At 37.5% G+C, this 23,723-nt stretch overlaps 1 protein-coding gene across 1 annotated transcript; it reads left to right on the top strand.

Moving 5' to 3' along the window:
* Positions 1-20,028: 20,028 nt before the first annotated feature.
* LOC131437476 (probable chitinase 10) lies at positions 20,029-21,254 on the top strand. Its single transcript, XM_058606849.1, has 2 exons — positions 20,029-20,064; positions 20,123-21,254. The coding sequence occupies exons 1-2, from the start codon at positions 20,058-20,060 to the stop codon at positions 21,121-21,123; spliced, it is 1,008 nt and encodes a 335-aa protein (XP_058462832.1). The 5' UTR covers positions 20,029-20,057; the 3' UTR covers positions 21,124-21,254.
* Positions 21,255-23,723: the final 2,469 nt, after the last annotated feature.

Genomic DNA, 23,723 nt, shown 5'->3' with positions numbered 1-23,723 from the left:
TCTAACTATCATAAATCGATTCTACAGAAAAATTTGCATTAGAAATAATAACTTGAAAATATTTGCTTATGTTTTTATAAAATTATTGAGCAAAGTCGGGTTTTTGATCGTTTTTTCCTCACTGTGCATTGGTTCTAACGGCAACAAAAATAGAATTTTGAAGTCGATTATTTCATTTCGGATTTGTATATTTCATCGAGAGAAATTATCAAAATGCTGTTTGGAACTCATTTCTATCATTCAGAAAGGCCAAATTGTGGAATTCTCTACGATACCAAACGTTTAGCTTTATTCGCACTTGTTTGGTACGAAATTCACTCTGCACAAAGCTAATAAAATTAATCTAGATTTACACTAAACTGATGATTTTTACCTCCGATTTGCAAAGAAGTAGTTATTTAGATCACATTTAGAGTCAATAGAATGGCTGATTTTGTTTAATGTTCCCCATCATTGTCCACTTTTCGTTTTCTTTTTCTCCAATGCAATCGACCAGCAGCTGGATGACGCAATTGATGCGAACTGCTCTCAATACCGATTGATTTAATATTAAACCAATTTTTGTTAGGAGCTCTCTTTTTAGCTTTTTCACAAACGGGCGGTTTTAATGGCAATAATAAAGCAACATATAGAATTATGCAGTCGATTATTTCATTTCGGATTTGTATATTTCATCGAAAGAAACTATTAAAATGCTGTACGGGACTCATTTCTGGCATTCAGAAGGGCCAAATCTCTACAATATTAAACTTTTATCGGAACATTTTTCTCGAATGCAAAGCAGCCAAATACTAGCTTTATTTACGCTCGTTTGGTGCGAATTTCGCGTTGTGGTGACTGCACAAAGCTAATCAAACTATTCTAGATTTGCACCGAACTAATGATTTTTACCTTCGATTTGCAAAGAAATTTTCCTAATAGTTATTTAGATAACATTTAGAATACTCACGAAACCAATTTATTTAACACTAAACCAATTTGGTAAAGAGCTTTCGTTTTACGTGGTTTCCTTTGTAGCTTTTTTACAACCGTCGGTTCTAATGGCAACAAAAATAGAACTTTGAAGTCGATTATTTAATTTCGGATTAACATATTTCATCGAACGAAACTTTCAAAATGATGTACGGGACTCATTGCTGGCATTCAGAAGGACCAAATTGTGGAATTCTCTACGATATTAAACACTTTTCAAGCTTTTTTCTCGAATGCGATGCAGCCAAATGCTTTATTTCGCTCATTAGGTGCAAATTTCGCTCTGCGAAGAGTGAACAAAGCAAATAAAATTATTCTAGATTTACACTAAACTGTTGATTTTTACCTCCGATTTGCAAAGAAGTAATCCTAATAGTTATTTAGATAACATTTAGAGCCATTAGAATGGATGATTTTGTTTAATACCTTCCATCGTTGTCCACTTTTCGTTTTCTTTTTCTCCAATGCAAACGACCAGCATCTGAATGACGCAATCGCTCTTGTTTGAAACGAAACTCACACTGTGAACGTCCAACAGCAAAAATGCTCACAGAAGCACTAGTTGTTGTTTTCCTGCGTTTAGGCTTAAGGGACGGAGCCTCATATTCGCCATTGACTGAAGCACCAGTTGAATAATGCCGGGTGTAGTTCCACTGTCTTGGCGTAGATGGCAACCTGCGCACTCAATGTGTCTCCGTTCATGGATTATCATAGACTGATGCTAGCAAACGTGTAACAGAGTCTATTTATAGATTCGGTTGATTTTTATGTCTCGTGTTTGGACCTTTTTTTTCATTATTTAAACAATGTTTACGTAATAAATATGATACTAACAACAATTTTACAACTTGTCGTTTCGTCAAAGAATTATATAAAATACTCAAATAGAGGAAAAGTTATTAAGAAATCAAATTTGGGTAATTTCGTTACACTTTCGTGTTTCACCCAGGTGAGCATAGTAAAGAAAGACGTAGTCCTACGTCAAAACGATGATTGAATTGAATTGATGCAGAAAACATGTGGATCGATAAAATCATCTCACTGCTAGGTAGATAAAGCACATTTTAATGCTTTTTATGTAATTTAATGTAATTTTTTTTAATGCTTTACTTAATGTTTCGTCTTAGACTCGTCAGTGCAGAGCAGCTCAAATTGAACTGCTTATTGCAAACTTAAAAAGTTCAACATGAAGGTAAAGTAAAGTAAAAACGGTTATGTGCCCTAAACACAAACATATGCTAACCCCTAAATGACATTTCAATAATAAGTCTTGAATCGTATTGGTCACTCCATCCGTACACAACAAATGGTTTGTTATACTAAGGATGAGTGCAAAATATCAACCCAATCGGAACAAGTCAATCCTGCTTTTGCCATCTTTTCTGCTGATAATTTCGCAAATTGTCTTGAAGTTTATGAACATTGTTTATACTTTGTGGTCATATTATTATTAGAAATTATTGATTAAAACATGCAGACGGGCAAATTTCCGATTCTAGAAATGAGCAAAACGGGTCATGATTTGGGGAAAATAGTATATTTTAATGTGGATAATACACCATGATTCAAACTACTCGCATCATGATCCATTTGGACTGATTTCGCTGAAATTTAAACGTAACGCACTTGACGTTGTTGGGTATAACTTCAGTCGTGTTTCTGCTACGTTGGTGATTTTTGCAACATAAATTCAGGCGTTATGTGTGATTTTTGCAACGATGGTAATATTTGCAATTCAGTGAAAAGCACGTCGAACTTTTTCCAATCAGAATCATTAACAAATAAAATATTATGTTTTTGAAAAACGACGACGCCTAAAATAACGTGTTTACTTGCATTCATTGCTACTGTTTTGATTTTGTTTCACAATTTAAACACTAAACGAGCTGCATGAAAAAATACGGTCACATCCAAGGGGAGAGTCGCTTAACACAAACTATATTGTGCCTCTAAAAAACCACGTGATATACTGTGAGTCTAAGTGTGCCACGCTGTTCTCCATGAAACTGCTACTTGTCAAAACTGAGCCCTTTGTGTGCCACAACTGTGCAACTGTATGAAAACGAAAGTGCCAATATTGATAAATGCGCCAACGCATTGTGTTAGTGTGTGATTGGCACATTGTTCCAAGCGTCCTCCCCTTGGTCACATCAAATATGTAAGAATACATTCAAACAAAATGTAACATTGATGTCTGTCAAATGAAAAGCGTAGCCGTGTTAAGTCTCTTATGATGTCAATTTTCGCTTCATTATCTTTAATTTTATATTATGTTTAGTTCTCTACCAGCCGGTGGGTAACCACACCATTATTAAATGAATATGCTTCATGATCAAGTAAACATTTTCAGTAGGTCTTGCTTTTTAATATCGATTGTAGGTAAATTAAACGGGAGTAAACGTAATCATTTTTCATTTGTTTTTCTTTAATTCTTTGAATTTCAATCACGATATTAAGACTAAGCATAATTCGGCGAAATGCCATTCGGCGAAATGACTCTTTCGGCGAACTGGCATTCGGCGGAACGGCTTTCGGCAAAATGACCCTGATCCCGTTGGTATGATCGATATTGGCCGCATCCTTCGGTACGTATGGATCCGTTGATATTCCTTGAACGTACTTTGGTATGTATGGCTATATGGGTATTGCCGGAACAGGATTAATGAGTAGATACTGGAAAATGATGTTTGAAGTGGTTCCAACATCCAAGATGGTGACGTCCGGTTTATTAATATTCCTTAAAAACCCATCCAATAATTACGGAACGAATTCGATGAACGATGTTTTAGGTAATTTCGAAACCCAAGAATTTCTTGAAACCCCTTACAATATGTGTATTTTCGGAACGAGTTTGATGGGTAGATAAGGGATGGGTTTTAAGGCAATATTTTGTTTCGTTATTAATTTGCATTAAATGTGTAAATTCGAAGTTTGAAGCGTTTTCGGTATTTTGTTTTAAAACGAAATTGCACATTTAAAGATTAAATACGCCATGAAACTACGGTGGGGTTATTCGAACTGTTGACATAGGACTCCCCAACTAGAGGTCACTGCCAATATTTGTTTTGAGTATTAGGGCAGTGACATTGTCTTGTTTCGCATAAACTTATTTGTGTATGCGAATTTTGGAAATTTGGAAGAGAATTTTAGTTACTCTGACCGTTCAGTTCGTTGGGGCCGATGATGGAAGGTGCTGAATTCGCGCATGTTATCCTGCCGATTTTCTATCCAAATATGTCTCGTGCGAAGCGAACGGCGCATAAAACAAATCCATAAACAGTCCAGTCGCTGATGTGCATAACACATTGCTCATAAAGTCCCAAGACTGACCCAAATGTCAAACTTACCTCATTTTTCGAATGAACCAATCTTCAGATGTCAAATTTTCACCTTGATCGGCGTTACCGTGGCGTTACTTGTTCACTTATGGAAAAATGGAAATAACGAGTTCTGTATGCTGATAAAGCAACGGTTTGAGAGGTGTTAACCGCACTCGGATCCATTGAAAATAGATTTGTGTGTATTCTGATTTCAAACGGGACCAAATGATGCAATCGTCAGAAAAAGTCAAGCAAGTTTTGATAATCGCGATGAATGATCGCAAAATTGAAGTTCGTAAAATGAAATATGCTGAAATGGTTAGGACATTACCTGGAAGCACTTTAACGATCTTACGCGAAAATCTGGGCATATGAAAGGTTTTTTTTCCAATCGAACAAAAGCAACAACGCATTAACGATCCAGAGAGCAGTTTGGCACAGTTAAGTCGCAATAAAAAGGATTTCTTTCGTTTATATGAAACAGTGATTTGGATCCACCATCTCCGGAGTCATATTAGCATTCATACGGAGAAAGTCGTCCGAAAATGTAACAGGTAGCTGGAACAATCATGTCGTCAGTTTTCAGATACTCGAGGTATAATAAACATTGACTATATTGAAAAAGAAAGCACCACCTAAAGTGAATATATATTCCCCAGTTCGCTTTCACATCTCATCCAAGTCAGTCGATAAAATAAAACCGCTTACGTTCCGGACAGAAGAAACCAAGTACAGTATTGTGTAGTGAACAATAGAACGACCTCGAAATGAGTGAACCAAACGAACAAAAGCTACCGCCGACACGAAAGAAAACAATTGAATACGAATACGAATACGATACGAGAACTTGAAGGTTTGCTTAAGGAGCAAATGCATCTTGACATTAAATGTGTGGATTTACTTCAATGCAATAAGACAAATAATGTTATTTACATTCAGTTTTATAAAGAGTTGGATGCAATTCAATTCGCAAAAGACAATAACAATGTGCATGTGGAGCACGAGAACATTAAGTACAACATTCCAGTATATATGGAAGATAGTGCTATAGAAGTGCGTGTACATGATCTTCCCTCAAGCGTCACCGATTCATAAACTATGTCCGAATACGGAGAGATTCTCTCTATCGAAAAAGAAAAGTGGAAGAATTTTTCCCCGGTATTCTAAATGGCATACGTTTATTACTCATACACTTGAAGAAGGCTATACCTTCTTATGTGATTTTCGGTCAAGATACAAGAATTCCGTGCAAATCACTTGTAACCTATGACGATCAGATGGCCACATGTCAATATTGCCAAAAAGCTGTTCACTACGGTAAACCATGTGATAAACTGGACAAGGAGACAACCACACCAAAGGACAACGGTGCTTCCTTTACACCAATCCCAAGCAACCCCAGTACACCTGTGACAGCCACCAACAACAATGAAGCATCCCCTTCAACGAATCCATCATCATCCAACAACTTACCCTCCAACCAACCAGCTATTGCAACCAATGTACAACAAGGTGCATCTACAGCAACTAACAACGAAAAGAAGACGGAAATCGACAACAATACTATCGATGCGGCAATGGATGACGAGACGAACCACGAACGAAGTGCCCCTCAATCCTCGCAGGAGGGAAATGGAAGCTCCACTCCCCCTAGAAAAAGGGTGACAACGAGATCCAACTCAAAAAAAAAGTTATTCAAAAAATCGGCTCAATCGGCCACGTAAAGCTTGTACGCAAATAGGCCTGAATAAAAATATCTTTTAAATAAATAAAAAAATAAAGTGAATATTACATTGAATTATTGATGCTTCGGATTGGTCTTCGTTCTGTTTTCTCACCCACCACTTGTCCTACGAAGGCCCGGCGAGTGGCCCGCATGCTGGTCATCGACTGAAGCGGTCTTCCGTGGGCGGTGATGGTGATGTTACGGAAGAGGAACGACCTCATTGAAGAGCAGCAATCTTATGAAAGCCGGGGAAATCCTGATAAAATGTTTTGGGAAACAAGAAAAATTAGACATGGTCCGTTACACATTGAAATTTGAGTCACCAATTATCTAAAATATATAGATTTATCTACTCGAATCGTTGCGTAAAAATATATTCAAGCAGTATGTGTAATGACATCGAAAATCAATTGAAAAATATTTGAGATGTAAATGTTCAAAGCACTGTTTGTACAGTTTTATTTCCTGTATTTTGAACTTGCACCTCGGTATAGCCCTACGTCAAAAGATTTTGAGTAATTTTTTTTAGCGGTACTTTCCAATACACGAGTGATTCATTGATCAGATGCTCAAGCTCGTCTGCTCTGGTTGGCAAAAAGTGAAAGTTAAGTTACTAAAAGATTTCTACTTACTCAAATGATCCTTGTCACGTCTTACCTTTCTGCTATATATCTTCACACCATTACTCTACTAGCTGAGTACTAGGGTTCTATAATTTTGATTTTATTTTTTATTCCGTGTTACATTAAAAATATTCTTATTGTTATAAATAATACTTATTCTTAAACCTTTGATATTCATGAACAATACTTATATTACCATTGTTTTTCGTTAGAATTGTCAGGTAGTTAATTATCTACCTTTGGAATTTTCAGGTGGGTAGTACTACCCACCGTACCCACTTCTTTCACCGGCCCTGTTTCATGAATTCAGAATAACCTCCTCAATTCCATAAGGAAAATATTCATATTGTAACGGTTCAAGGAATATCAATAAACCGGAAAACACAATCTTGGATTCTTTATCGAATTAAAACAATGTTTTTCGGTTACTATTCGTCATATCAGATTCAAAAGTACAGCGGTAGAATATTGCCATAGCAAATATTTTCAAATTTTTCAAAAACCTCATTTTACGAAGTAGGTTTGCAAGAAAAGTTCACGTTATTTGGGTGTATAAATACCATCACAACAAAGTAATTCAGCTTCATGACAATGCAAGAGTCCATGTTTCGTCAGTCGTAAAAACTGATTGAGAAACAGTGAAACGCGAAGTTCGGGCACACTCGCCATATTCACCAGACATTGCTCAATCCGAATACAATTTGTTCTGATCCATGGCGCATGGCATGTCAGAGTAACATTTCGAAAATTGAATCTAATCTAAAGACAAACACAGTATCCGGGCTTAACCCGAAAGATGACAATTGGTAGTGAATATTGATGGACAATACATTTGATTACTGTACGGTAATGAAATTTTGCAACAAAACGCTTCGAATCAATTTCAACATCTGATGGCAACACTTCAAGCTCATTCGTTATAGGCTTATTTAACACAGCTTGCAGATTTCATTGGCACAAACGCTTGCGCCAATCTTAGAAAAACTGTTCTTTGTTTTTTTACCGTATCAAACGTAATCTGAAAATGGACCGTTCGACGATTGCACTCGATTGTCAATAACAGCATCTATAATAAAATATAATTTAAGATCTTTAAATCATTCATATTTGGCAATAAAGTACGAAACACATTTCACATGAGCTAGTACTAACAATTCTTTTTTCAGTTCGAAAAATAACAACGGCTCAAAACCCATTCATTCACCAAACATAACACCTCACACAGATCCAGCAAACAAATGCTGCCAGTCGTGAGCAAATAACATTTTAGCAACCAAACAACCTGTCAGTTTTACATGCCGTCTGCGACCGTGTGGAGCCATGTCAACATTTCCCCCAAGATTGATGTCAGGTCAGCCATCAGCACGCGAACGAGAAAGAAGAAAAAAAAGCTAGCAGTACAAGCGGCGCAACAGCTGTCCTAGGCATGGTCCCATCATCCATCCGCAGGCCCATGGCCATCACCGTTGGACTATTCGACAACAAACGGCGGACCTCGGTTATCGGAGGCAAGAAAAAAATGCGACATGCGGTCATGATTCCAACATCGGGAACAATTTATGCTGGCTGTGATTATTTTCATATCGGTTCACATTCGGTCGTTTTGCCCTCGGCCACTGGTCACTGGCCACCGGGTGCAGTGCAATAATCGGAAAGTGTGGCCGCGGCTTGGTTCAGCCACGTGTTAAATATTATGATCCACCGAAAACCCGGTGACCTGCGGGTTATCTCGCCGAAGCTGAGCATGGTCCGAGTGGTGAGTGGTGGAAACAGTGAACCATTTTTCGATCAAAGCCAACGGAGCTACCGGTAATGGGAGCTTCATTTTCGGAGGGGAGAGAGGTGTCAAAAATCCCGGACATCAGGGCTGAGACTGACCCAATATTAAACTTTCATCACGATCATTCGGTGGGAATGTTTATTACTATTTATGATTATTTCCGTTCCGAACAAACAAACGAAAATTTCCAACAGAAAAAATGGTTGTGTGTTGCGCGGCTAAATAATATGCAATATTGATGCTTCGAGGTGACAATAGCACATTCCGGCAGTTTATAAGGGTGCGGTGTGTGGTATGCACTCGGTTCCGTAAATAGTTCTGTTTATCTCCCCTTGGAGTTGTGAATGTTTTGTTGGTTCTGGTCGATACGGATGCCAACGAGGAAACAAAAACACCACTGTTTGAATGACATAAAGCATATAGATTTATCGGAATTTTTCGTCACATGTGCTCTCACTCGCTGTTTAGGGTTGGCATTTGAGTTACGAGTGGTTATAGTTTTTTGGAACGAACTTTTAACCTCGAATCCCTCGAATAGGACACATTTTATTAGTAAACCGATCCCATGCGTTAAATATCCGTTCGAGGACGCTATTCCGAATGTAGTCGGTGACCTAAATCGTACAACCTGACGAGCCAGAAAAGAGAAACCGGCTTTGCTTTGGTAGTTCAGTTGACCGAAACGTGATATCCTCCGGAAGGATGGTGGCAAGCGGAGGCAACAGAACGATGAAAAGGCGATTTTCTATCATTGGTCCCGGTGTGAATGTGCATACGCAGCGGGGCCATTATCCGAGCATCGATTGCGCTCCTGTTTGCCGATGCACCGCAGATATTTCAACGATACAAATTCCACGGCTCACAGTGCAATAATTTCACGCACCAACGACAATGCCGGCGGAAGTGGCCGTGCTAACGCATTCGATTTCATGAACGATGAGTTCAATCCCCATTACCACCGACGCATCCTTTTCCGCTCGAGATTCTTCCCGTTCGAAGCGGACCGGATCGTTATTGCCTTCCCCCACTCAATTGAGTTTAGAATGGTCAATTATCAGCTCGGTACATATTTGGTTTCGCTACCGTCCATCAAAATGCTTGATGTGGTTGTCAATCGAAGACAATACCTGATTACTCATCAGTTGAACGACGTATTCACGTATCTGGTTTGATTTAACAACAAAAATGCTAAAACACTATTTTGAAGTTGTTATTTTAGTCACTTAAAGAGTGTTACAATCAGAGCTAAAAAAAAGTCATTTTCAATGACTGAAAAATAGACGAAAATGACAAGAAATTACTGTCACTCTCAGCTTCGCTTGCAAACGCTGAGAGCGAAATCCATGTCCAGTCAATGACATAAGTGGGACAGTAGTTTCAAAATTGTGTTTTTTCTTTCATTTGCCCTTTCAGTCATTTGCAGTTTTCAGTGAAAATCCCATAGTATGCAGTGTCGATATTCAACCAAAGCTGTGAGAATTGAAAACGACAGAAAAAGGTTTCACAATAAGTTTTAACTGTTTGTGCTAGAATTTGTAGTAGTTTTGGTTTCCAAAGAAGTTCTGAGATGTAATTACTTCGATTTGCCATATTTTAGTCGCTTTTTATAGCCAAGCGTAACATATTTTCAATACATCGATGAAAGAATGAGAATTGAAATTCTGCTGTTGCTCCCTGAAGATGTTAGTTTGGTTTCGTCTTGTCACAGAGGAAAGAGTGACGTTGGAAATCATGCTCTCTCATTTTTTCGATGAGAAACGAAAATGCTTCGTCTCTCTTCGTTTGTTCTGGTGTCGGTCATTTACGAATGAGACAGTAAAACATTGAAAATGAGACTGCTGGAATGGTTTCTTTCATTGAGAATGCGTGACAATTTTAAGCTCTGGTTACAATACAAAATTGGTCAAATAGGAATGTCGGTCAAACTGGTTTGTAATAAAAATCAAAACTTGTTACGTCTCCCAACTCAACTCATACATATTAAGGAAAATGTATTCACTCAGACTTCCTTTTTGGCAAATGCGAATCGCCGCATTTTTCGTTTGACCCTTTTGGTCATTTTACTCGCCACCTAATATTTATCGATTTGCCTCGCACTGACAACTGACGCTGACAACTGTCTTTCTTAAGCTTTTGTTTTATGAATGCAAAATATGTTTGTCGATAGGACGGAGCTCTGACGTTCCATCTGACAATTCAATGACAAGATGCCGAATCTTCCCAAAATAGAACTAACCAGTTATGTTACTTTAGTAATCATAAGCATAAATTTCCAAGTTGATAGTCCCGATCAGTGTAGGGGAAAAATCAAAACCTAATTTTCTGACCACGCGATTCTCACTGAAACTGATTTCACATGACAAAAAAATCAGTTGTAAAAAGTTTAATAGCGAACATTCTCCTCGATTATATGCAAAAACAGTTCACACATTGAATATATCAGATATGATATGAACACCAATAAAAACAATCACAAATCATGTTATGCAGCTCATATAAAAATATGATCTAATTTAGCTTAAATATCATACGCAGAAGTAACAGGAGCGCAAGCTATCGCTACGCCAATTCAAACACGCCATTCAAAAGCTGCGCCTACTGTGTGCTCAAGACATGCTGACAATGCTGCGCTCCTGTTACTTCTATAAATAAAATTCATGCTGAATAGCGTTTCATTGAATTTAATCTAAATAGTGCAGTATAATCAGTCAGCTGGAATTTAAACAGCTTTTCGTCGCTATAATCCCTATTTGAAATGTAAGAAAAAAATATTGTTGTTTATATTAAACACCCCTCGTGCAATAAAGATATTGCAGTCATGATTTCTCAGATGCGGCTCAGTTGCGAATTTATTCAGCAGAGACATTTTTATTGTGGGAAATAAAATAATTAAATCTTTCACGAACCAAAACATCATCGGAGACTATTCTCTCTTTCGATTGTCTCTTTAGTTATATTGTGTGGATTATCTGTGAGTGAAAATTTGTCATCGAGTTTCGCTGACACAAAAACACTGGTGAACTCCGAGGTTTAGAATTTTGCGGATGCTTTTTTCATGAATGAGAATCTCGGAAGTTATTTTTTCAGTAACTGAGTTTTGTTTGAACTGATTTTTTCACGAGATTAACTTTTCTGATCATGACTCTTCCGACACTGGTCCCGATCGTGCTGTAAATGTCTTCAAACCACAATAACAATTAGCCTGCCACATGAGGTATTCCTTTGCGAACTTCGACAGCTTAATGGGTTTGATAATTACTACTATACTTCTTCTTCCAGTAGTCGTATACGCTCAACTCATTTTTCAAGCGAAGGATACGTACACACGCGAAAATTAATTCTACCCGTGACCGAATCCCTCATACGATGCATTTCATAAAGACCTAAAAAGTCGAATGGCGGAAAATTTCATTTGTATTGATTTTATGTTGAATTAGCACTTGTTTCGACTGTAATTTGCATTCGACTAGCAAGTGTGACTCTTTACACTGAGGTCTTTTCAACGCGATACGTACGGCGCAAAAAAAAACTCATAACTTCGAAAATCCGCGAAAAAACGATGAAAATTCGAAAATCTGCGTAAAAAAACGCAAAACCATAGAAAAAAATTCTGTTACCAAATGACTTCAAAAATTCATGAAACATCAAGATCCTGATTTATACCGACAAAACTTTGTTTGAAAAAATATCGACTAATATTCCCGATCAGATGCACATAACAAAATCATAACACAAGTATATCAACAATTGATATGTACAACAATTTGTGTTATTTTTAGATATTTAACGAATGAAAACGGTTGAAAGTTAAAACTTATGATAACAATATAATAACAAAATCAGTAAAGATGTTTTATTTTCATTCGCTAGACTCATGATGAAGTTCATGAATTGAAAAAATGAGTTCTTCCGTAGCTTTATATCGAAATATAATGATCAGAATTTCAAAAAACTAAAAGAAGAAATCAGATCACTAAATAATTTATTCATATAATAAAAAAATCAGTTAGCTGGGATATAGTTTTTCTGTGTTAAATTTGCTATCTAATTTTTTACAACTATTTTTATAAATTTCTGCTTTAGGACTTCTGTAGTTATATCAAATTCAATAATAATTGTGATATAAACGTTCCAAAGTCTGTTACGATTTGGTTCCCGCTAGAGTCTTTCTTGTTCTGATTTTTGTTACATTAACAGCTTACCAGCCGAAAATATTTCTAAATTTGTTACAAAATATTTCTGAAATAAATTACTCCAGTTGTTATTATTTTGTTATTACCATCTGATCGGGTTGAGACTTGAAAACATTTTGAGATTCGATTTTTTTTTTGTTTAATGCCAAATATCTTAGCAACGCATAAAATGTCGAGATTTGGGGTAAACTCGAAAAATGATTTTTTTGTAACAATCGACTTTCGGACATGGAAAAATTTGAGATTTTCCAAATCCAAGAAAAAATGTTTTGATGCCAAATATCTTAGGAATGCTTTAAACGTCGAGAATTCCATCTAGAAAAATGAACTAAAAATTTGCAATAGTTTTTTCAGAAACCGCTCATCTTATTTTTACAAGCGTAAGTTCAAATGAAAGGTCTTACAACCTTTCATCTGGATACGACTTCCGGTTCTGGAATTACAGGCTGATAAGAATGAAAATTCCATTTTCAAAAGGGTGTTTTTTTACATGACACGCAAAATTCATCCAAATACATTCAAATAGCCATGTAATGCTTCAATTAGGCAGGTATGGTTGGTTTATGACAAAATACGTTGACTTTGAGTGAACCAGATCATCGTACCTTCTTACGGAAATATCAGAAAAAAAAACTCGTGTGCTCCAAACCGGAAATCACTATAATTTCTCAGAAACGACTAAACCGATCTTTGCAAACTCAGATTCAAATGAAAAGTGTTATTTTTCCATAAGTAGAGGTTGAATTTTACCCAGATCCGGTTTCCGGTTCCGGAAATACAGGGTAGCGAGTATAACATTTCTTCTGGTCATATAGAGCGATAATGCAAAGAACGTAAAAATCCTTTTAAATTAGATTCAAAACTATTTCAATTTATAGGTTATGCTAGTTGCTGGCTAAACGAACCGATTTCAGGTATGCCGGTTCCCAGCTCCCATTTGCAAGAATACCGGAAATAGTAGTCGAAAACTCAAAAACGGAACTCTCTTCATGACTCTTTTCTCAGGAACAGCTAAGTCCATTTTCACAAACTTAGACTCAAATAAAAGAGTCAAACAAACTTTTTTGTTCCCAATCAAGATTCATAGAAAAGTTTTCTTAAGAATCCCTTAGTAACAATAATGAAAACATGAATTATATGACAAAAGGCATTAAGGAGTGTATCGAAAAGTAGTTAACAACATTGATTATTGAATAAAAAAGTGAAAAAAAACATATTTTGACATCAGTTTTCGGTATATTGTAGAAAAATTACATTTTCATGCATTTCACTGATTCTATTGAAGAAAATCCTAGTTTCTGTGAAACGCTCGCACTTTGGACTTGACATTCTTTATTAAATTCTGCACAGTTACTTTTGTGACTTTCCTGGTGGCAGCTGTCCAGTTTTTTTTAACTCCTGCATGTTTTGGGACACTGTACCTTCCTTCCGAAAGACAGCTTGACAATTGCCCAATACCTTTCATTTGGCCAAAGATCCGGGCAGTTCGGTGGGTTGATGTCCTTTTCCATAAATTGTACATTATTTTTTGACAACCACTGTAGAATTGAGTTGGCGTAGTGGGCTGAAGCCAAATCCGGCCTGAAGAGAGGAGGAGCCTTATGCTTTCTGTACAGTGACAGCATTCTCTTCTTCAAACATTCTTCCTCGTACACCTTGGCGTTAATTGTGCCCTTCGTGAAGAATATCGACGACCGCAAACCACAGGTACAAATTGCTTGCCAGACCAACACCTTCTGCCCAAACTTTTCCATCGCCACCGTGGTGTCAGCGTCGTCCAGGTCCTGGTATACCGATTTCGTATAATATTGCGGTCCGGGCAGCGCTCGAGAGTCTTCCTTGGCGTAGGTTTCGTCGTCGATCAGGATGCATCCGTCTTTATTCTGTAGAATCCGGTTATACAGTTTTCGCGCTATTGTTTTGGCCTGAACTTGCTGTACCAGGGACTTTTTCGGCACCTTCTGTTTCTTGTACGTTTTCAGGGAGTTCCGAACTTTGATCCGTTGAATCATTCCGATGCTTGTGTTGAACTGCTTGACCAAATCCCGGGTCGACGCCGATGGGTTTTTCCTGAGTGGGTTGAATACAACCACTTTTAAGTCCGGCCGGGCTGGCTGGAACCCGTTTTCCTACCGGATTGGGACAAATCCTTCATGGAAAGGGTCTTACCGAACTTCTCGATAATATTTTTGACACTGGTGTGGTGCACTTTCACCCGTTTTGCAATTTCGTTGTACGTGACACCACTTTCTGAGCACCAAGTGTGCAGAATTTTCTTTCGCGTTTCCGGATCAATTCGACTCATCATTGAAACGATAAACCGTACCGAAACCAATCGATTGCGCAGCTGTTATTGATATGTAAACAAACATGTCACCGCAAAACACGCTGCAAAAAATTAAGCCATTTCAGAGTAATAAATGTTTGAATGCTGCTAACTACTTATCGATACACTCCTTACAGCACCATTAGGTGGATTAAAACAGGATTTCTTTTATTTCAATGAATTTCATGGTTTTTCAAAGTGTGTATCGCATTAAACAATTGCATAAAAATTCTTATTTAATAATCGCAAAGTCAAGAGAAACAAAATTTCTTATCAGATATGTTGGGAATTCAACTGAAAATAAGAATTAGAAAAAAAACGAAAAAATGATCTCGACGTTTCGTGCATTTCTAAAACAAGACAAGACGAACCGCACAACTTCGAAAACTGCCATGAAAAAATCGGCATAACATTGAAAATTCTCATACAAAGGTGCATACTTTTGAAAATTAAAAATTTTCCGCAGTAAACCGAATAATTTTAAAAATTCGCACAAAAAATCTTGAGTATAATATTTCTGTTCAAGTAGTTGCAATCAAATTTCGTTAGCTGCATCCACGATCGATTTTTGACCGACTTGTTCTTTTGAACTTCACGATTCGGATTCATCAACTTCTAGTAAATCGACAGTTTATTTGGCCACATTCAACGATTTCGGCAACTTGGCGAGCAAGTACTTTGAATTTTCATGATGCTCGAGCAAAATTTTTACACAATACTCCTCTTGTTTAGATGCTATTTTATCGTGAATACGACTTACTTTACTATGGGGCGCCTTTTCAAAATGTACCCTCTGAGAGAGTGATGAGTTTTTGATAGTGAATATCTCTTGTTGTATCTAACGAATCAACATAATTTTTACTACATGCCATTAGAAATATGATCACAGTTTTATGATAAAATTTTCCGTTGTGTGACATAATCTCAAATAATTCAAAATTGAACTTTTCAGAAATGTTTGTTATAAACGAGTATCAAAGAGGATAATTCATAAGGCGCGTTTGCCTTTCTCGTATTTTTAAAGCTCATAGCCCAGTGATCTGTGAAAGGATTTATATAACCTAACTACCATTGGATTCAAAATTTTTCAACTTAAACGTGTATAGCAACAGCATTGAAGTATTTCAACAGTACACTATTGAAAAACCTGTCCCATTTGACCCATGTCAACACCAGCCAATCAGAACGCGTTCTGAGGAAGATAACAAAATATCTGCTGCTGTACAACAAATCGTTCGAGAAAAATGTTCCGAACAGTGCTAAATATTGTAGTGAGTTCCACAATTTGGTCCTTCTGAAAGGCAGGAATGCATCCCGTACAGCATCCTGATAGTTTCTTTCAATGAAATGCAAATCCGAAATGAAATAATCGACATTAAAATGCTGCTATTTTTATAGCCGTTAGGACCGCCCATTAGTGAAAAAGCTACAAGGGAAATCACGTAGAAAGAAACCTCTTAACAAAAATTGGATCAGTTTTGATTCTATCGGCACTGCGAGCAGATGTATTGTGTGTCGTTTGCAAAGCTAGTTTCGCTTCCGACAAGAGCGATTACGCCACAGCTGCTAGTCGTTTGCATTGCTGAAAAAACAACAAAAAGAGGCCAACTGTGGGGAGCATCACACAAAATCAGCCATTCTAATGGCTCTAAGAGTTTTCTAAAGAACTATTAGGGTCTTCGCAAATCGAAGATAAAATCCTCAGTTTAGTGCAAATCTAGAACTGTTTGATTAGATTTGTGCACTTTTCACTGTGTGAAATTCACAGTAATCGAGATAAAGTGAACCCTTCTTTGTTTTTGCAAAAAATGTGAAAAAGGGGAATGCTTGCATTATTCATACAATTGATCAACTAATTGATATTCGGAAGTGTTAAGGAACATCTCAGTTGTTTTCGTATTCACGACATCCAGTTATGTCTTTGACATTACCCACCCGCCTTTTTTACACCTGGAGAAATATCTGCACACATTCCTTCAAAATAAAGAAAGGGAATCAGCGCGATGAAACAAAATTGCGACAAATTGAAATTGATTGGAACACCCTTTATCGATTTTTTAATATAATCAAACTACTGAACATTTCGAAAACTTTTCGCTACGCATAAAAGAAATATTCTATTTTCTGTCTTTCTCATATAGAAAGGCTTTACGGTAACCATGAAAATTTACTGTTGAACCGAAGCCCGAGTTTCATATACCATTCGACTCAGTGCGTCGAGACTGAAAAAACCGGTGTTTGCACTCATTTTCGCGAAGATTCCGTAGTGAGATCTAGACGAAAATCAAAATTGAATACTTCGATCCAAATGAAACGTCTCAATTTGAATTTTTATCTCGATCACACTATGGTTCCGGAATTACCGAGTAAGTGCACAAACTGAGCAATATATTCACTAAATTTAAGAAGAGATGGCAACACAGACTTTCATACGCTAATTTTCAAATGGAAGGGCTTTGGATCCAATATTAACATTACAGAGTTTTATTTCGATTAGATTAGGTTAGAGATTTCGGAATTACTGGGTGATTAGAGGAAAAATCACAATTTCAAGAATGTTTTGTCATTAGAAGTTTTTAGTACCAGTTATTGTAATCAAATGTACTAGAATGGAATAATTTCTTTGAGATGGCTACCCCGATTATCTCAATCTTGGATTCAAATGAAGGGTCTTATAATTCTGTAGGTGACAAGATAAATTTCTTCTCGATCCGACTTCGTGTTTTGGTATTATGAGGTGTTTTCAGTTACAATTTACAAACCGTCGAAACAAAAGTCTTCGAAACTGCACTGCGAAACAATTCCAATATGAGATATGTTGTACTTCACGTTTCAATGAACGACCACTTTTATGTTGATGTTGTCAACTGTGAGTTCAAATTCCTCGATCTCAGACGCAAATTGATTGTATGTTTCATCGCTATTTTTGCTCGGTTGAATCTATACTACCTTCTTTAGGTTTATGTGTATTCGTTTCTTAAGCAAGAGTTATATTTTTTTGTAACGAAGGCCAATCTTAATGAAATCTTTGATCCTCTAATCACAAAGGTTCGCAGACATACTAACACTCTTCACTGGTATCTACGAAGCAACGGTCTAGTCTTTGAAAACACACCGCTCTCGTACACTAAAAATATGTTTGACCTACGTACAGAGGTATACTCTATTAGCACAAGTTAAAGCTTGTCGGAACGCAAGGACCTTGTATATCGCCAAACAATAATCCCCCCGAAGAATAGATATCTTTTTGACACGCTAACTAATGACTATCATTTCCGAGTCGTCTGATGAGAAAGTTCGCACTGAAATCCAAATCTAGGCGAATTCCGACACAAGACGTGAATAATCGCATCAGATCAGAAGAAGCTGTCGAAGCTGATTAGGCAATCCATTTCCACTCGTGGCAACCCGAATGAACCATTTTAAGCCGGAGTCACCAAAAACGGTTCAGATTTACAAACCTGTATGTCGCCAAGAAGGGTTTTATCGTTAGTGAGGCATAACCAAAAATTGTACTCCCAAATATCGAAAGCAATTTAAAATCTATTCTCAAAAATCGGTAAATCAACATTTCAACAAACTCCAGTTATAAAGAAATACACATTTGAAAGCGCTGGTGTAGAATAATAAAATAGGTCGTCAAAAGGTGCGATAACTAATTGCTTACAAATTCCATAAATTAAATTACATAAATTAGCATTTTGCATATCATCCTTATATAATTTGATGCATAAAGCAAAATTAAGACGTAAGAATAACTTTTTGTGTCTAAATAATAATTCTTTTCTCATTCTAAGTGTTTTATGCAGGTGTGTCTATAGAAAAAATATTCAAAAGTCTGCAATCTCATACTATGTTTCAAGAGTGTAATTGGCTGGTTCAGAACATTGAAGTTTGAAATGTTTCGATACAGCAAGAAATTAAATATTGGATGTAAACTCGAGTATTGATAAGATTAGGAAATGTTAATTATCCATACAAAACATAAAATAAATACTCGTTGATTGTTTGCCAATTTCAAATATTCGAATGTCTTTCTGTAATGTTTTAATCCATTTGATGCAAACATTTTATTTAGGCGGGGCTGATCGATGGAACCGGGACCTCGGCACACGAGTTGCTCTGTGTACGAAATGTGTCATCCAAATTCGATTGAGTCAACACCTCCCTGAGTCCTGGACTAAAGTTATTTGCATGTATAAACAAAACACATGGCAACATCTTTTTTCTGTAAACCAGCAACCAGACAGTGGAGCTTGAGATAGGTGAAACACACACACATACTGTTGTAAAATATCAGAATATTTATCATTACTTCAGAATCATGTTGGTGTGTTAAAACAGATATTCAAATAAATGTCTGGAAAGATGTAATTTCTTCCACTAAACCACGTAAACAAGGCAGCGGGGAAGAACCATCCGTCGTTTTGTTGTACTTCCCTTAACTCAACTGGATTTATCTCATTGAATGAGCTCAAATACTTGAAACTGAAACCCCCGTCGTCGGAGATACGATTCAGTAAAGCAACATTCTGATAAGGTATTGGTTCTAATGGCAGAACGTCATCGCTCGGTAAGATTATTTTTAAACTTTACTTATCGGTGCATTTACATGTGTCGTACGCGAAAATGTTTATACGAACAAAAAATTAAGTACACTGAGGTTTTTTTGTTCGCGACATTGTTTTTATGGGCATTTTACGCGGTTTTTTTCAGCGAATTTCCGAAATTACGCGGTTTTTTACGCGAATTTTACGCGAAGTTACTAAAACTGTAAATTCATCAATCAATCATTTTAGTGCAAGGAACGCTTCAGAGACCTCATCCGAGTTTGAATGTTAAAATAAGAAGCATCCATAAAAATTCGGCCCAATATGGTGTCTTTAATCCACGTGATATTGAAGAAACTTCTTCAAATATTTCGTAAATTAAAATCTAATTTGATTTGTTACGCGGCGATAAGCTTTTGTTGAGTGAGTCATAATTTGTCCAATCATGGTCAATCGAGATATGGATTTTGATAGTTCAATTATAAGCACTTGATGGGGTGAAGTATATAAACTAACATCGAATGAAACCCAATCGCCAGTTCCTTTGAGATCAGTAGAAAGTGAGCTATGAAGCGTAATTGTTCCCTAGATAGTAATTATTTTTCAGATTCTAAACTAGTTTTTTTTTGTAGAATATGTCAGCATACTTCTAACGCTGGCCGTTGCGTCAGGATACTGCTTGGATAACAGTCATTACTGTCCAGAACTCAATGACCCAGTCGAAGTACATCTTTATCCACATCCAACTGATTGCAGTAAGTTCCTGATGTGCAATTGGGGTAAACTAGTGGTGAAAGACTGTCCCCCCCGTCTGCTATGGAATGACGCTAAGAAATACTGTGATTGGAGCTGGAATGTTGAATGTGGTCAATCTTCAAGTTCTACCGCGAACCCAAATCCCGAATCTTCGAGTGCTACCGCGAATCCAAATCCCGGATCTTCGAGTGCTACTTCCAACCCAAATCCCGGATCTTCTACTGCTACCGCGAACCCAAATCCCGGATCTTCTAGTGTTACTTCGAATCCTAATCCCGGATCTTCTAGTGCTACCGCCAATCCAAATCCCGGATCTTCGAGTGCTACCGCCAATCCAAATCCTGGATCTTCGAGTGCTACTTCCAACCCAAATCCCGGATCTTCTAGTGCTACCGCGAACCCAAATCCCGGATCTTCTAGTGCTACTGCGAATCCAAATCCCGGATCTTCTAGTGCTACTTCCAACCCAAATCCCGGATCTTCTAGTGCTACCGCGAACCCAAATCCCGGATCTTCTAGTACTACTTCGAATCCGGGTGCTGGATCCACGGATGACTGTCCTGAAGAGTACAATCCAGATCACCAAGTCTATTTTGAGCATCAAGACCCAACCAAGTATTATATCTGCACCTACGAAGGCTCCAAACTTGAACAACAGTGCTTACCAGGACTGCTCTGGGATCAACGTAAAGGCTACTGTCACGACCTGGTTCCGGATCCAGACTGTCCCTCAGTGTACGATCCAGACAAGCAGGTCTATTTCCCACATCCAGATCCTACCAAGTATTATATTTGCACCTATGAAGGTGCCAAGCGTGAACGGCAGTGTTCGCCGGGTCTGCACTGGAATCAAACCCGAGGCTACTGTCACGCGTAATGGGAAACTAGTCAAACTGGATCGAACGGGTGTGCACTTCTGATCACCGGAAGTTTTGTAATATATATGTTTATTCTCTAACCAGCATTGTCTGTGATACAGTGAAAGAAATAAATCAAGTATCAATGAAATGGTAGGTTTTTTCAAATTTGGTCAAAAACACGTCGAAATTTGAGAATTTTTTTGAGGGAAAATGCAATGACATGAGAAGTTGGTGGATAATTTTTTTTTTGTTTAGAATACGTTATTATTTGTTTTTTTTTTTTCATAAATACGTTTATTTCTTAAGGCAGTTTACATAAGTTTTTCTTCGCCGTAGCATCACTTTTACATAATATTCTTATCCTAATTTAATTCTAACATAGTCACAACGTTTTGCATTTATTAAAACATATTCTCTTATTACTTAAATATCATCTTAGGTAACTCGTCATTAATTATGAAATCTACTCGGAAATATTATTTGAACCAAACGATTAACTTCTATAAATTATAAAATAAGCTGTTATTTTCAGACATTTTGTTAATAATTTCATAAACTGTTTCGAGTTTGTTTGTATCATTACATTATTTTTATTCTAATTTAGCTATTGGTTGAACTCATGGACGCAGCTGGGATCAGAACTAAGTCTTGAAAGGGGCCTTTATTAAATTGAAACTCCAGTTTTCTTTATGAAATGATAAATAAGTTTCATGTATGAAAGGTCACGACAAGCAAGAATGTCTCGAACTGGGATATTGGATAGTCTACCTTGGGTACGCAAAGAATTTATTAGTTGAGATCTGACATCACGATACTCCACGCATGTCCAAACGACATGATCAATATCTCGATAACCTTCGCCACAAGCACAATGATTAGTCTCGGAGAGCCCAATTCGAAGGAGATGTGCATCTAACGTGTAGTGATTGGACATGAGTCTAGACATCACACGAATGAAATCTCTACTCACATCCAGTCCCCTGAACCATGCCTTTGTCGATATTTTCGGAATAATTGAGTGCATCCACCGACCCAGATCATCTTTATCCCAAGAAGCTTGCCAGCTGGCAAGTGTTCTTTGGCGAGACGAGCTATAGAATTCGTTGAAAGCAATTGGTCTCTCATAAATTTCACCCTCAATAGCACCACGTTTGGCTAAAATATCGGCTCTTTCATTGCCAGGAATGGAGCAATGAGCCGGGACCCAGACTATAGTGATTAGATAATTATTGTTCAATATGTCGTTCAGGCACTGTTTTACTTTGCCCAGGAAAAACGGTTCAGTCTTGCCAGTCATGTTTGAGCGAATGGCTTCAATTGCACTCAGACTATCTGTGAAGAGGAAATAATGGTTTGGAATTAATGTGACGATTACACTCAAACTATATTGAACTGCTGCTAGCTCTGCTATATAAACAGATGCAGGTTCTTGAAGCCTAAATGAGGCCGAAACATTATTGTTGAACATACCAAACCCTGTCGCTTCTTCAATTCGCGATCCGTCCGTGTAAAACATTTTCTCAGAGTCAATATGCCTGAACTTACTTGAAAATATTTTTGGGATTTCCGTCGAACGTAGATGATCCGGGATTCCACGCACTTCGCGCTGCATGGATGTATCGAAAAATAAAGTTGAGTCAGGGACATTTAGGAGGCTGACACGGATAGGAATATATCTTGAAGGGTTGATTTCCTGTGACATATGGTTAAAATATACTGTCATGAATTTTGTTTGAGATCGAAGCTCGACTAGTCGTTCGAAATTATTAATTACCATGGGATTCAGCACCTCACATCTTATTAGCAGGCGTGATGAAAGCTCCCAAAATCGATCTTTTAATGGAAGAACTCCCGCCAGAACTTCAAGACTCATTGTATGTGTCGAATGCATGCACCCTAAAGCAATTCGCAAACAACGATACTGAATTCGCTCCAGTTTGATAATATGAGAGTTTGCAGCGGAACGAAAGCAAACGCATCCATATTCCATCACTGAAAGTATCGTTGTCTGATACAATTTTATTAGATCTTCCGGATGAGCACCCCACCAAGATCCTGTTATTGTTCGAAGAAAATTTACTCTTTGTTGGCATTTTGTTATCAGAAACCTAATGTGTCCTCCCCACGTGCATTTGGAATCGAACCACACCCCGAGGTATTTAAAAGTTAAAACCTGTTGGATCATTCTTCCCATCATATGGAGCTGAAGCTGCGCGGGATCATGCTTTCTTGAAAAGACGACTAACTCTGTTTTCTCCGCAGAGAATTCGATACCAAGATGAACAGCCCAATCGGACAAGTTATCTAAGGTATCTTGCAATGGTTTATGCAGATCAATAGCTTTGGGTCCAGTAACTGAAACCACGCCATCATCTGCCAATTGTCTTAGTGTACATGGGGTTACTAGACAGCTGTCAATGTCATTTACGTAAAAATTATAGAGGAGCGGACTGAGGCATGAGCCTTGCGGGAGACCCATGTAACTATTTCTGAGTGTTGCCAAATCGCCATGTGAAAAATGCATGTGTTTCTCTGACAAAAGGTTGTGCAAATAATTATTTATAACCGCTGGGAGTCCATTTTGGTGAAGCTTGTCTGAAAGAACATCAATGGAAAC

This window comes from Malaya genurostris, chromosome 3, assembly GCF_030247185.1.
Source record: "Malaya genurostris strain Urasoe2022 chromosome 3, Malgen_1.1, whole genome shotgun sequence".
Classification (NCBI taxonomy): domain Eukaryota; kingdom Metazoa; phylum Arthropoda; class Insecta; order Diptera; family Culicidae; genus Malaya; species Malaya genurostris.
The sequence above is the reverse complement of the archived record's forward strand: the minus strand, read 5'-3'. Positions and strand labels throughout refer to the sequence as shown.